The sequence below is a fragment of the Balaenoptera borealis genome (genome assembly GCF_965194805.1).
Source record: "Balaenoptera borealis genome assembly, chromosome: 7".
In the NCBI taxonomy this organism is placed as follows: domain Eukaryota; kingdom Metazoa; phylum Chordata; class Mammalia; order Artiodactyla; family Balaenopteridae; genus Balaenoptera; species Balaenoptera borealis.
The window spans coordinates 56,299,998-56,315,422 of record NC_138864.1 but is presented as its reverse complement, the minus strand read 5'-3'; the positions used below and the strand labels follow the sequence as shown (position 1 = coordinate 56,315,422).

At 37.6% G+C, this 15,425-nt stretch overlaps 1 protein-coding gene across 1 annotated transcript in view; it reads left to right on the top strand.

Annotated features, from left to right (window-relative positions):
* ABCB5 (ATP binding cassette subfamily B member 5) overlaps window positions 1–14,966 on the top strand; it is a gene marked incomplete at its 3' end in the record, with an annotated part of 114,181 nt that extends 99,215 nt beyond the window's left edge. The window contains 8 exon segments of the mRNA XM_082400422.1: window positions 2,058–2,214; window positions 5,323–5,523; window positions 7,335–7,541; window positions 12,952–13,008; window positions 13,010–13,036; window positions 13,040–13,099; window positions 14,769–14,921; window positions 14,925–14,966. Of these exon segments, the coding sequence (XP_082256548.1) occupies window positions 2,058–2,214; window positions 5,323–5,523; window positions 7,335–7,541; window positions 12,952–13,008; window positions 13,010–13,036; window positions 13,040–13,099; window positions 14,769–14,921; window positions 14,925–14,966 (904 nt within the window).
* Window positions 14,967–15,425: the final 459 nt, after the last annotated feature.

The window sequence follows — 15,425 nt, the reverse complement described above, 5'->3', positions numbered from 1 at the left end:
CCAAGACCAACACTGGCATGGGAAGTCGGCCTGAACATTTCTCTGGAGTAAGCTCTTGGTTCAGATGCCTCCAGGAGGTTGGACCAATTTGAAGGATCTGGTTTAACTCTCTCATGGAGTTAGAGCACTGGTTATTGTGCAATAAATACTTTTTAAGTGGAAGTGAAATGCAACTTAGTTCTCTCTAGCTAATTGGGCCAGACTAGGTTAGGACAGATTCTATAGCAGACCAGCTTTGGCCTCTTTATACAGAACCCACCTGCGGAAAAAGTATAAAGGAGATTAATGTCCCTGACTCAACCCCCAGATAGTCCCATCACCACAAAGTTAGGTTCCTCAATGTAATCCTCGTCAATGTCAACCGCCATCCCACTTAGCCTCCCCTCAACATATACACAATAAAGACAGCATCAGGGCTTTTAGTTGGTACTCTCCCTTCTCTACTAAAACTTTTCTTCTTGCTCTATTGTGCATCCTTTGGATCATTTACCTCTCACAGAAGCAAGTTCTCCCTTCTACCCTTCTCAGTAAATTTCATTTTATGGGAGACCTAACAAAGACATTAGCCTTTGTACATTTATGCCAAATGATTAAATTGACTTTTAATGACACAAATTTTAGAACAGGTAGATATTTTGGCACATCTCAAATCAGAGGAAAATGGTATTTTCTTAGTTGTTCTGAGAAGCCTCCATCCCTGTGGGACTAGAATCCAGGTCTCCTGACTCATAATCCAATTCTCTTCCCATCTTACCTGCTGACTCTTGGATCAGACTGAGGCTGGAGTCTGATTCAGCCTGGTTTTTTTTCCTTGCATTAAAAAAAACAAAACAAAAAAAAACCTCTGATGTGTAACCTAAATTCAATAACCACTTCTGATATTTATAGCTGAGTATTAAGTATTTTGAATGGCATTTTGAGCTCTACATAATTTTAGTAAATATTAGTACTAAAAATGCCTTGACATCACAGAACTAGTGGCTACAAAATTTTAGCGTCTCACATCCCTGTAAACTGGTTGTTTGTATATTTTATACTGTGTTTGACCTTTGTAAAGACAACAAGATTCAAGATCTGAGGTCTGTGTCACTGAAGAGATTGCATCAAAATCCACCCCTTAGTAGGTCCCATCGCTGGAGAAATTCACAAGGAGACCAGCGTGTTTACCTTGCTGTGATCCAGCACAGCAAACAAACAACTGGGTTCTGTGATGTCTTTTTACTGCCTAATGTTTAAATATTGCCAATGAAACGGAATTGTACCTTTAACTCTGCCACTGAAATGCATTATTTTTCATTCTAGTAATATGTTTTCATGGCTAAAATGAAAAAGAAAATGAGAGGAAAATATTTAACCATGGCCACATGATACGCCACATTTCTGTAAACAATCTGTGTGCTTCCAAACATCATTTGCATACTTACCATTTTATAATTAACATATTTTAAGACTGAGATCATAATCTATAGCAGACCAAAGATCAAAGCTCTTCTTCCAGCCTGGCTAAGGTATATTTTAGTCAGATATTGTTTTGAGGACCTTAACAAAGTACAATCTCCATGCTTTGCTCTCTTTAAATCATGTAGCACTTCAGACAGATAACCAATCATCTGACATCAGTTATCTGTTCTAACTACATTATATGCAAAAAAAAAAAAAAACATTCATATCTACTGTGTAAATTCAGATCTCACTACTGGTGACTCATTCTTCCTATTGTTAGTTGAATTCTCTGTTAAATCTCCAAGCAAATGAGCCTTATATCAAGGAGGCTAAGAAGTTTTATATTCATTAGTTAGAGCCTTTGAGCTATCTTTCTAATTGGAAAAGAAATTTTTAAGATTACCTGAGCTCCAAAGGTTATTTTGGTGTACAAGGCAAGGGATGATCACTATGTGGTCGAAAATTACAAAAGAGATATCATTGTTGGGCCTTCAGCATTAATGGTATTGTCTGGGCCAAAAGATTATATTCCAGTGCCTGATTTTTCCTTCACTTTTACAGCTCTTGTTTGAAAACAGACCTAACTGAGATTCATATGCTTTATATTTTGATAGAGTTTTTACTGCAATTGCATATGGAGCTATGGCCATTGGAGAAACACTTGTTTTGGCACCTGAATATTCGAGAGCCAAATCTGGGGCTGCACATCTGTTTGCTTTGTTGGAAAAGAAACCAACTATAGACAGCTATAGTCAAGAACGGAAAAAACCTGTAAGCACAACTCTGATTTTAAATGTCCACTTATTATTAATTGTCTATATGCATCCTCTCTAAGCAGAGACTTAAATGAAGGCATTATCTGATAACTGCAAAAGAGAGTGCTATAAAGAATTAAAAGCTTGTATAAATAATTGTTATGGCTACAAAGGGAGAAAGGGGGTCTTGTCTTAATCAAATTTTCACCTCTATTACTAAAATGTACAGATTTTATATTTAAAAATATGTGCTTCTAGTTTATTTATTTGCCTGATGCCATGAGAATATTCTGGAACAAATGATTGATTTATATATTTGATTTTACTTAGACTGCAAAAGTTTTAGTCTTGGATAAAGATTTGCATTAGGATTTATTCATTTTTTTCCTCTGATAACATATGCAAAGTAAATAGTGCCCTGCTACTTCAGATGCCATTTTTCGTGGGAAATATATCTGCAAACAAAAGAGAGAAAAAGGGAACTATATTTATTAAATTATTAAATATTAAAACACATGCACATATTTAGTCACGAACTCTAAAAGACTGTGAATATTAAAAGGGAAGTAATAGGAAGATTGTATAATTTCAAAATTAGCCTCTCAATAGTAGTCTTATACATTAAACATATATTCAATTTTTCTAGACATTTTAAATTTAAAAGAATAGCTATTAGGTATATACTTAAAAGAAAATTTTCATTTAAAAGTATTTCCCTCTAGAATTTTAACAGTAGATTTATATGTATTATAGCTTAAAATAGTACATTATCACTAGAACTTCATAATTATTAAAAGGTATGCTGGTTGTTAGAAACAAAAAGATCATGAAATTCTCAGAATACTCTAAGATACATTATTGTCAAAATAAGATTTTATACTTGTCTTTTGGAAAGTAAAGTATGTAGGAAACTTTTTTAATCTTAGGATTTAGATATATAATAATATTACTACTCATTTCTTTCTAAACATTACAATAGAGGAATTGAGCATCTCATTGATAAATGTCCTCATAGAACTGTACACAAGGCATAGAATGTGGAAATGTTCCTTATAAAGACTACAAAATTGTTATTTAATCTTTATTTTATTTAATGTATGAATACTTCTAAATATCAGTCCCTATGCTTTAAAAAAATTAAAGTCCGGTGCAACAAAATTGGCAAATATTGATAATTATTGAAGCTGGCAGATAGGCATATAGCAGTCTGTTACATATTATTCTCTCTACTTTTATAGATGTTTGAAATATTCCATAACAAAATGTTTAAAATAGTAGGAATAAATTTTTAAACGTATTAAGTCTAGAAATCTAGAACATCTCTCTATGCCTTTCCAAAAGGCACCAGAGCATACACAGAAATAATTGCACTCTCATTATTCTGCAGTATCCTGAGGTTTTTTTAAAAACTTTTTTTTTCACAAATAATATTCATGTGTTGTAGTGGGCAAAACAGAAAGCATTGAATAAGCTAAAAATAAGCTACTACTAAACTTAATATTTTGGCATATGTCCTTCCAGGTATTTTTTTCTAATTCTAGACCTCTTAACCACATGTTAACATTTCTTTCCTTTGACAACAGAATAATTTCATTGTCAAACATTTTTTGGTACTCCTCCCCTCCACCTACCCCCGCCTCCTACCTATATACTGGGCTTGGAATATGCTGAGCATGACTATTAAACCTGACTACTTAAAATGCAATTGATTGAGGGCAAACATGAAGTTCAAAAGAACCTAAAATCTTATGAACCAAATATATAAATGGAAAGTTAATCATCATTTAGTGATCATTCTGGAAAGTCTTTTATAAACATCCCTGGTGTACGTAAGTATTGGTTTACAAATTACCAACCACTAAAGAGATTGAAGCATAGAGAGAAAGATAAACTTTTAGGTAAGTGTCACTGCCAAAAAATGATCAATTAACAATAAATCTGAATTCAAAATATAATGTATATTAACTGTAAAACATGGTCCAACCTACAAAAATAACATTTATATGTACAGTTGATGAGGACCCCAGCTAAGCTGAATTAAGCAATAAATGTCTATAAAGCACAAACTAATTTTTTTTTTTGTTAACTCCTGAATAATCCAGATGGGTTTTTTTGTTGTTGTTGTTGTTTTTAATTTTATTTATTTATTTATTTATTTTTGGCTGTGTTGGGTCTTCGTTTCTGTGTGAGGGCTTTCTCTAGTTGCAGCAAGCGGGGGCCACTCTTCATCGCGGTGCATGGGCCTCTCACTGTCGCGGCCTCTCTTGTTGCGGAGCACAGGCTCCAGACGCGCAGGCTCAGTAGTTGTGGCTCACGGGCCTTGTTGCTCCGTGGCATGTGGGATCTTCCCAGACCAGGGCTCGAACCCATGTCCCCTGCATTGGCAGGCAGATTCTCAACCACTGCGCCACCAGGGAAGCCCACAAACTAATTTTTTTAAAATGTATTTATTTAGAGCAGCTGGTCAAACAGCTAATTTACAGATCGCACTGTGACTGGGTACTGAAGCCAAAGGAAACTAGTGATTTTAGGAACTTGGTGAAGTCCAGTGAAGACAAGAACTACAGATATAAAAATCTCAACAGAAGTGACAGAAACAAATGTGCAGTCAGCAACTCTATAGAGAGGAATACGATGTTTAAAACTAAAATGGTTGGACTTCCCTGGTGGTGCAGTGGTTAAGAACCCGCCTGCCAATGGAGGAGACACGGGTTCGAGCCCTGGTCCGGGAAGATCCCAGATGCCGCAGAGCAACTAAGCCCGTGCGCAGCAACTACTGAGCCTGTGCTCTAGACCCCCGCGAGCCACAACTACTGAGTCCATGTGCCACAACTACTTAAGCCCGCGCACTCTAGGGCCCACAACAAGAGAAGCCACCACAATGAGAAGCCTGCACACCGCAACGAAGAGCAGCCCCCCCTCGCTGCAACTAGAGAAAGCCTGTGCAGCAACAAAGACCCAATGCAACCAAAAATAAATAAATAAACAAATTTATTTTTAAAATAATAAAATTAAAATGGTTGTGGAAACATGCACAATTTTCAGAAAGCACTCAGCCAATGTGCTATAATTTATTACAGCCTTTCTAAGTCATCCTCTAAACACTGCCAACTTTCTTTCACAGGACATATGTGAAGGGAATATAGAGTTCCGAGAAGTCTCTTTCTTCTATCCATGCCGCCCAGATGTTCTAATCCTTCACAGTTTATCCCTCAGCATTGAGAAAGGGAAGACTGTAGTAGCATGTGTTGGGAGCAGTGGCTGTGGGAAAAGCACCTCTGTCCAACTTCTGCAGAGATTTTATGACCCAGTGAAAGGACAAGTGGTAAGACTGAATTCAAATACAACTTATCTGGGGGTTAGTAGGGCTATTCTTAAACATTCCCTTGGGCTTAAGCATCCTCGCTGATTTGGGGAGGGCAAACAGTGCAGTAGTTAAAAAAAAGATCTCTATGCCTTAACTAAGAGGATAAGCAAACCAATAACAGAAATGATGGATAGGACTTTGAGGCTAAGATCAAAGCTCCAAAGATTCTTCAACCATTATAGAGCAGAAATTTTGATCTTATAAGCCATGGAATTCTCTTAGAATACAGGTGTTGGAAGATGGGTGTAATATCAACATCTGGGCTCTCTTGTCACTCTGTTCTGCCTCCCTGGTTCAGGCTTCCTGCTATTCACTCTGGCCATCTCCACCTCCCAACTCTCAAAACCTTAGGCATGATTAGAGCTTCTTTGAATCAGCTCCATTAAGTTCTGCATCCTGATCTCCAAAAAATGCAACCTCTCCCTCCTTTGAACTCCAAGGACTGTTTTTCTCACCTGGCACTTTTCTTACTTTAACTTGTATTCAGATTTTCAATTATTCTCTCCCCACAACCACCACCAAATTACACACACACAAAGACAATTTCCTGTTCTGCCTTCTCCTACCCCCACAAAAAACCATAAGCCCATAAAAGTCAAAAACTGTCATGTTGGTCATCCTTCTGCTGCAATTTACAGTCTTTTCCCCATCACAAAGTCTCAAAGACTCTTTGCAAAATGGAACAGTCCAAAATGGCTGCCTTGTTACCAGAGAAAACAATGAGTTAACAATGAGTATGAAAATCAGGCGACATTCACCTATTTGAACATAGCATAGCACGCTCCCTCCTTTAAACTCTCCAATGAGTTCCCACCACAGTTACAATAAACCAGAGTCCATACCATCAAATCAAGGTCGTTCATGATCTGGCCCCTGCCTCTCTCTCCAAACTCCTCTCCTATCCCTCCTACCTCGTTGTGCACTGTGTGTCAGTCTCACTGGCTTCTTTATGTCCTTTAAACACACTGTGGACCTTTGTTCTTGCTATTCCCCTGCTTCGAATGTTCTTACTCTAACTTCTTTGCCAATGTCTTCTCATCATTCATGTCTCAGTCTAAATGCTACTTCCTCAGATAGAATATAATGCATCCACTCGCCCCCTTCCCATATCCTCACCACACCCTTAGTCACCCTCTATCCCATTATCTTGTCTTCATGACACTTTCTTTTTCTGATGTTATTGAGTTGTTTGTGTGCTTATTGCCTGCCTCTCTCCACCAGAATATAAGCTACAGGAGGGTAAGAGCTTTGTCTTGTTGATTACTGTTTCCCCAGTGTCTGAAGAGTCCCCATCACATAATAGGTATGCTCATCAAATGTCACTTGAATTTTGTTATACGTCCATGTGAATAAACATGGCTTTGTACAAAATGACTTATTTCTACATGTGGACTACTGTATCAATCTGCACCTACTCTCTCACTAGGCTTTAATAAAGTGGGGTTCTGTTGCAGTGGAGGTTGGTATTTTTTCATCTGACTTCAGTACAGAGCACCAGACGTTATTCTAGACTCTGAGCAGGTCTCTAGAATATATAGCCATTCCTAGAAATGGCAAGTAAGTTTAAGAGTCGGTACTTTAGTCAGTTACATGCTGTCTGCTTCTATACAACATATGATTTATGAACCTTCCTTGGGTAACATTATACTATGAAACAGCTTGAATTCCTAACCTTCTTGTTATGATTTGTATATGTTTGAATACAGTGAACCGTAACATGATACAGTTGTTGGATCTTCACATACCATTTTCCGTTCTGCTTTTGGCAGCTCTTTGATGGTGTGGATGCAAAGGAATTGAACGTACAGTGGCTGCGTTCCCAAATAGCAATCGTTTCTCAAGAGCCTGTGCTATTCAACTGTAGCATTGCTGAGAACATTGCCTATGGTGATAACAGCCGTGTCGTGCCATTGAATGAGATAAAAGAAGTAGCAAATGCAGCGAATATCCACTCTTTTATTGAGAGTCTCCCTGAGGTAAGAAAATGTCTGAAATCTTGAACTACAAAGCTGTCAAGTAAGCCCAAGTATTTTATTGGGCCTAAGTGGTTATTTTTATGTGCTCCATGGATTATACAATTTAGTTATTGCTAGCATCTAATGTAAAGTTAGATATAAAAAGCAAAATTTGAGATTTTTGTGTGACTATTTTTTCCAAAACCAAACTGTATTAATATTCATGAATTAATTTTCATATTTTGATTCTACACCTTCTATTCATTTATACTCTGCCATGTCTACACCACCATCATCCCCCTGTGGACAACCTTAGTAGCCTCTTAATCTATTTTCCGGCTTCCAGTCTTGCCCCTTTATAATTCTTCTTCACAGCAACTGGAAGGATCTTTTAAAAACATAAAGTAAATCATACCCCTCCCTGCTTAAAACCTCCTAATGGCATCCCTTTGCAAGAAGAATGAAGTCAAAACTCCTTATGCGGCTGGCAAGGCCTTCTATGATCTGGCCCTGCTTGCCTCTCCAGCTCCTTGCTCATCATGTGCTCCCTCTGCTCCAGCAACACTGGCTTCTTTCTGTCTCATCAATTGGCCAAGTTCTTCCCTACCACAGGACATTTACACTTGCTATTTCTTCAGCTGGGGCCTCCCTTCCTCTGGCTCTTTGAGGAGCCAGCTCCTTAACTTTCAAGATCTTTCAGATGTCACTCTTGCAGAGGCCTTCCTTGGCCACCTTATTTGAAAGAGTCCCCACCAGCTCTTATAGCCTATCACATAGTCTTCAGGGCGCTCATCACAGTTTAAAATTACCCTGGTGCTTATTGACTTGTTTAGGGCCTCCTGTTCCCACTAAAGTGTTAAGTAAATGCCTGCCATTTTTGTCACCTCTCTGTATCGGCTGTGATGGCTGACACAAAATCTCAGAAAAGTTAAAAATCTTGGCTAACTGTAGAGAAGCCTTTAGCATAGCAAGCATTGATACACATCCAGAAGTAGTGCATAGAGACACTGTAATTGCAGCTTAAAGTTCTTGCAATATCTGTTTAAACCTACATACACACATAGATAAAATAAAAATATAGATACCTACTTTTGATTGGAAACAATTTTTATAATGTGATTTTCTAGCTCACTTTAAAAGGAAATGCCAAAGTTTAGTAAGCATTATATCAAACAACTAATCTAGTGCCCTGTTCTTTGGGGGAGGATTCTGGTCACCATACTCTCTTTTATACTACTAGATCTTCCCTCACCATCTCCTGTCCACACTAATTGATGCCTCTAACTATAAATGGGCCATTAATACAATTTCCCTAACTCCAGTAAGGTTCTTCATTACTACCTATAATAGAAGGAGTGACATATTTTTATCAATATTGTGACCCTATGTCTTTCCCTTTTTTTACTAAGGCATTCACTGCGTTATTGATTCAGGGTCAGATTATTATCCACATACTCCTGATAGGTTTTTTTCTTTAATTTATATATGGTAAAATGCTATCCATTTTATATTTGTACCATTTGACTTTTGTCCTTAAATTGTTTATTATCTTTCATTCTTTTTTTCATTGTACTATTTCTCAGATTTACCCAAAACTACATACTGCAGAGATTCAGTGTGCTTTTTACAATAAACTTTGAGAATCAAGATAATGTTATTTCCAAAAGAAAGAATAGCTTGTTTCTCAGTGTTTTTAACTTTAGTTTACCTTCATATCACTGTTACCCCTAAAATATATACAACCATAGAGAAATCTGGTGCCAAAATATCATTCTGGAATAGGACAGTGGAACTACTAGTCTAGCAGCAATGAAAATGACCCTTTGGAGTGAAGAGAAGATAGGGAATTTGGGAGATCACTTAGGAGCTATTTCCAGGGTTAAGTTATGAAGGCCTGAATTAATAATTATAAAGTGAAGTAAAACAAGGAAAAGGGTGTAAAAGATATCATAAAAGTGGATTGTCAGGACTTAGCTTAAGGTTGTCTGTAGAAAGTGAGCAAGAAAGTACATAATACACTGGGCAGCTTGCTGGAATAAAAACACACAGAGCATATGGTGAGAGTACAGAAGAAGGAATGACAAAGTGTCCTTTTTTTTTTTTTTTTTTTTTTTAACCATGCAACAAAACCTTTATTAACATTTTGAACAGGTTCAGCTATTACTAAAACTGGTAACTTCTAATCTTAAATTGGGGCAAATGGCTAGAGTGCAGAGTGATGCCATCATTGGGCATTATGAATGCAAGACTGAATAATTAACAGCCACCCCTCAGAGGGAGGACCAGGTGCAGGGTCGACTCTTTCTGGATGCTGTAATCAGAAAGAGTGCAGCCGTCTTCCAGCTGTTTGCCTGCAACGATGAGCCTCTGCTGATCAGGGGGGATGCCTTCTTTATCCTCAATCTTGGCCTTCATGTTCTCGATGGTGTCACTGGAGCTCAGAGAAAACCACACAGAGGATGCTGCTTTGAACTGGGTTTTGAAGAATGAGTATTTCACTAGGCAGAGAGGGGACAACACCATTCTTAGGAGACAGAATAAGCTCATGAAGAAACACATATATGTGAAAGGGTTTTAGGTATTTGGGGGAAAATAAGTTTAAAATTCTGAGCATAAAGCATAAACTGGGGAATTGAGAAAAAGAAGCCAAACAAAATATGCACATGCACTAAATGCGAAGGTTCTGATTTACCAGGCTAAGTTTGGAAATAGGAAACCGCTAGACATTTTTAGGCAGAGAAATGACATGATCAAATTTTTAAAGAAAATAATTGCATTTGAAGCTCAGCCTTTTGTTTGCTCATTCAAGAGGCTCTGAGGTCTCTGTGGCAATGGCATAGACTGCATGAAAGGGGCAAGTCCTGGTACAGTACAACAGTCTAGATGAGAGAAATTCAGGTCCACATTTTCTTTCCCCCAGTTCCAATTTCCAAAAGTTCTTAAACTCCATGCCCTCCTCTCCCCTCCATACACAAAGACCACGTGTTTGATGTCAATTTGTTGGGTGGCCAAAATGATGTGAGGATTTATGAAATCTTTATTTGTCCTACTTAGAATGGTCAAATATTTCTACAGAAATATTCATATATTTGATTACTGGTTGCCACCCAGCCCTTTCTGGGGGTGTTTAATAATATATATCACATATTAAATATAAATAATATATAGTATGTACAATTTACAGTATATTTTCTTCTAAAGTAAAAAAAAAATAGAATTCTTAAACAAATATAGCCCTGTGGGTTTCAGATAAAGGATTATGGACCTATCTGGCAGATCAAGGCAGGAGGGTGAATAGCAGAGCATCAACTCAGAGCGTGCTAAGGGTAACACATCTATGGTATGTGCCATGGAGATGACCTGCAGGCATTTGGAAATATCAGCCTGGAAGACGAGTTGACATAACACTGACTTGTCTTGAGGATCCTCGGAGAAACACAACAGGTGTAGATGTCCCCTAGTGGCCACAATTTCACACGGTGGCAGCTCTCAGTCAAGCCACATCATGTCTCCCGCTGGAACCACCCTGAAACTCCTTTCCAGGGCCTGCAGGGAATCTCCAGAATGCAGTTGGTTTAGGATTAGACTCTTTCTGATGTTCCCTCCAGGGTCCAACTGGTATTTAGACCCAGGTTCACATTGAACAGCCATTGCCCCTTGAGTGTCTCATAAAACAGTTGATTTCAGGGCATTCACTATCCCAGTGTTTGCCAGAAAATTTAGATTTTCGGTTTAAACAGGAAAGAATTAAATCCTATAGTTCTTCATTAAAAACAAACAAAAAAACAAAAACCTTCAGTTTAAGTGTCTGAAAATGGTTGCTATTGAGACGGGTATAGTCACATTTATAATCTGTTCTGCCTAATGATGGGCAAAAACATCTGAACTGTATTTTCAACCAATTCATTCTTGAGACTTACATCTCCCTGCAAGCCCGAGAAGGCCAAGAGATGCAAAGTGATTTCTAAGCTAGTATTGTATCTTCTTCAGCTATAATAAAGGAATCCACATACAATTTAAGCTGGACTGGCAGAAAGAGCTACAAGCCCATTATCATCCCCACCCAATCCTCTCTCAATTTTTGGTTTAAGATTGAATTCTCTAATTAGATGGGAACTTTGCAGTGTGTGGAAATGAACTACAGAGTTTTACCTGATTATCTGTAGGCCTATGATTCCAATTTTAATAAAATGCATTTTAGGAGGAAGAGACCCAGCGTGCTGGCAGTCCCAGATAAAATCGCAGAGGAGCTAGCTAAAGTCTGTTTTCTTCATAGAGCATTCACTTCAGAAAAGATGCTTTTACTGGGCGTTAGTAATTCAGATACCCATTGTTTGATATAAAGTAAGCAACTGAGCATTTTAAGTTGAAAAATGAACTTTGAGATGAAGCAGACATATTTGTTATAAAGTTATATCATAGGCTCTCTCGAAACCCACTCTGCTGGAAAGGCACCTCCTGAAGGCAGCCAGGTATGGAGGGAAAGCAATTGAATCAGGCTTCTCCAGGGCACTAAGATAAATAGCACATCAGTCATGTGCTGCATCTTCTCTATAATGCTGCTACAGGATCCACCTTTAGAAGGCTGTACACTTGGAGTCACTTTCCCAGTGGAGCTCATCCATCCACACATCCTTGTCTGGGTACCAATGGCATGTATTTCTCAGACAACTGGCAAGCGCTACTAGAAAGCAGTGTGAAACCTTGGAGGGAAGCAGAGTTAACAGGACAATCTAGAAAGCAAGTGGGAGCCTGCTTGCTGATCCATTGTGATTTAGGATGGCTTCAGGATAAGTGAAAAACTTCCTTTACCCTTCCATGGAGGGTAATACTGAAAGAGGGGTCATTAGTATGTAGGAGAGTGTAGAAACATTGTGAAGTGCTAAATGTCACTATCATGGCCTGAAAAGGTGAATGGACTGTCTCAAGATGTCAGCCTAACTTACTGCTAGGATGATACCTGCACCTCTGAGAAGGGCATCATGGCATCTGGAGAGATGTGCCCATAGAGGGTTGGTGAAAGTCAAAGTTAAGGAACCCAATGATTTCCTTTAAAATGATACTTTAAATCATTTTGATCTGAAAACAGAAGACAATTTAACTTAATGGGGAAAGATCTGTGCTTACTGGGAACTTTTTTTCCCTAATAATTTTTTTTCTTATGCTTTAATTTGAACAATTCCTTTGTAGAAGCACAATGGCAAAGGTCTACTGTTTGTGATCAGATTAGATATGTAAATGAAATGGTAGTGTTTACTGCTGGTTTAGCATTTATTTGCAACAAAGCCCAAGAATAGATTTTTAGTACTTGTTGGGACACAAATTTTAGAGAGTAGCAAAATTTGAAATATTTAGATGGCTCTCGCCCACAATTGCCATGTTAATTTAAATAACCAAGCCTTGCTTTCTTAATTGCATGTTCTTGTAATAGAAATACAACACACAAGTTGGACTGAAAGGAACACAGCTTTCTGGCGGCCAGAAACAAAAGACTAGCTATTGCAAGGGCTCTTCTCTGAAAACCAAAAATTTTATTGTTGGATGAGGCCACTTCAGCCCTTGATAATGAGAGTGAAAAGGTAACATCCTCTTCTTTCATCTCAGAATGTAATATGAAACATGAGAGTGGAGTATTGTGGAAGAAATCAAGGTCAGTTTGGGGAAGAAAGGCCTGGAGAGAATTGTAGTCAGAGGGTCACCAGTTGTTAATTAAGGTTTTGGCCTTTATAAAAAGTTTAGAGGCTGGTGGGGAGGTGGGAGAGAGTTGGGACACAGGGCATCTCATGTTTTAGAAGGGTTTTCTCGTTTGAATTGGTCTCATTATCAAAAGGGACCCAATTCTTGAAATGTTTCTCCACTCAAGGAAAAAGCCCAATGAAAATTACTTTCCTGTTTTATTATTATTTTAATGATACCAAACAAAATAATAAGGCAATCTACATATATAAAAGAGTGATCTACACTGCAATGTCGGAGCCTGCTAGTTACTTTACCTTCTATAGACTATTAGCTCTGTTTGAGAAGGAAACAAGGGGGCAAACAGACATGTAACAATAAACCGACACTGCATGGTCCTTCAGATGTTTAATTTTACTATGTCCTTGTCCCCTAATAGTTCTTGCATATAGCATGTTCTTATTTGTTAAATGAATGTTGATTGAATGAATTATAATCTTTCATATTTATCAAGTACTTATTATATACTACTATCTCAATCCTCACAACAACTTGATGAATTAGCTTATTTTATGCTCATTTTACAGATCAGCACACTAAGGCTTAGAAAAGTTAAGAAACTTCCCTAAATTTTAATAGACGGTGTCTGACCTAAGATCCCATGTGATTAATCACCACACGATTGCTATTTGTAGATGATTATCAATTCTTGATTTCCAAGGAGCCAGTGTGTTATGAAAGAAAAAAATGGGACTTTTGGAACCAGACATATTTGGGCTGTAATCCTGGATTCATCAGTTACTAGCAGTGTGACCTAGGTGAAGGGACCTGGACTTTTCAAATCTTGGTTTACTCATCAGGGAAATGAAAATAATCCTCACAGAGTTACTGAAAGGATTTAAATGAAATATCCATCATTGGAATATTTTATATACTCAGCCAATATTGGTTTTCACCTTCCACTTTCATTTCTTTTTTGTTGTTGTTGTTTTGTTTTTGGTCATACTTCATGGCATGCAGGATCTTAGTTCCCCAACCAGGGACTGAACCCATGCCCCCTGCAGTGGAAGCACAGAGTCCTAACCACTGGACCGCCAGGGAATTCCCTCATTTCTCTTATACAGCATTATAACCTCATTGTAGCTGAGATGCTGTTTTAGCCAGGACAGTTTTACAACTAAATACTAAAAGAAAAGAAGAAAAAAACCAACACAAACAAATAAAAAAATAAAACTGTGAGAAGAAATGAAGTAAGTAAATTAGACAATTCCACTTGGGTATGAAAATACTACTTTCCGGCTTTGACTTTGGAACCACTTACTTACACACAAATAACCATCTAATTTTTATTCATTGTCATGAAAGCTCTTCCAATTAAAATTCTTACTTAATGTGTCTATAATTACTATTTCTAGATTTCTATTGAGTAGGGTATTTCACAAAGTAGGGTAGTTTCCTTGGAGATAAGCAAATACACAATGAATGTTATTAGATTACCTTAATTAATTTGACTTGTGCAAGTTTATTAGCATTTAACCCAAGGTAGCAATCACAGGTTCTTCTCTCTTCCAGGTGGTTCAGCATGCCCTTGATAAGGCCAGTAAAGGGAGGACGTGCCTAGTGGTAGCTCACAGACTCTCCACGATACAGAATGCAGATTTGATAGTGGTTCTGCACAATGGAAAAATAAAGGAACAAGGAGCTTATCAAGAGCTCCTGAGAAATTGAGACATATATTTTAAATTAGTAAATGCACAGTCAGTGCAGTGAAGCTGTTGGAGTTAACACATATTTTGATCTTTGTGTAATGCAAAGAATAATTAGTAATTAGTAGGCATTAGGAATTACTTAGTAATTATTTGGCATGCTTTGATCTCCTTTATTGCATGTATCAATAGAATCATGCTATTCAAGTACAGACATGTTCTGTTTACACACCATCTTCCCTTCAGATTTTTAAAAGGAAACAAAAATTACTAAATTCATTTAAGTGAGATAATCCCTGTATCCCTCACTTTAGAAAAAGCACATTTGCTTATAAAGCAATTTGCTGCAAAGTGAATATTTTCCTTTCAACTTCCGCTATAAAATTGGGAATATATTCCCAGAGGGAAAAATTACCCAGTCAACTAAATTAAAAGATTTTAGCAAAGAGGGAGTAAGATGTAGTTGGGCCTGTGGCATTGCAGGGAGAATGATTTTAATTTGGAACTTCCCAAATTTTGTAGC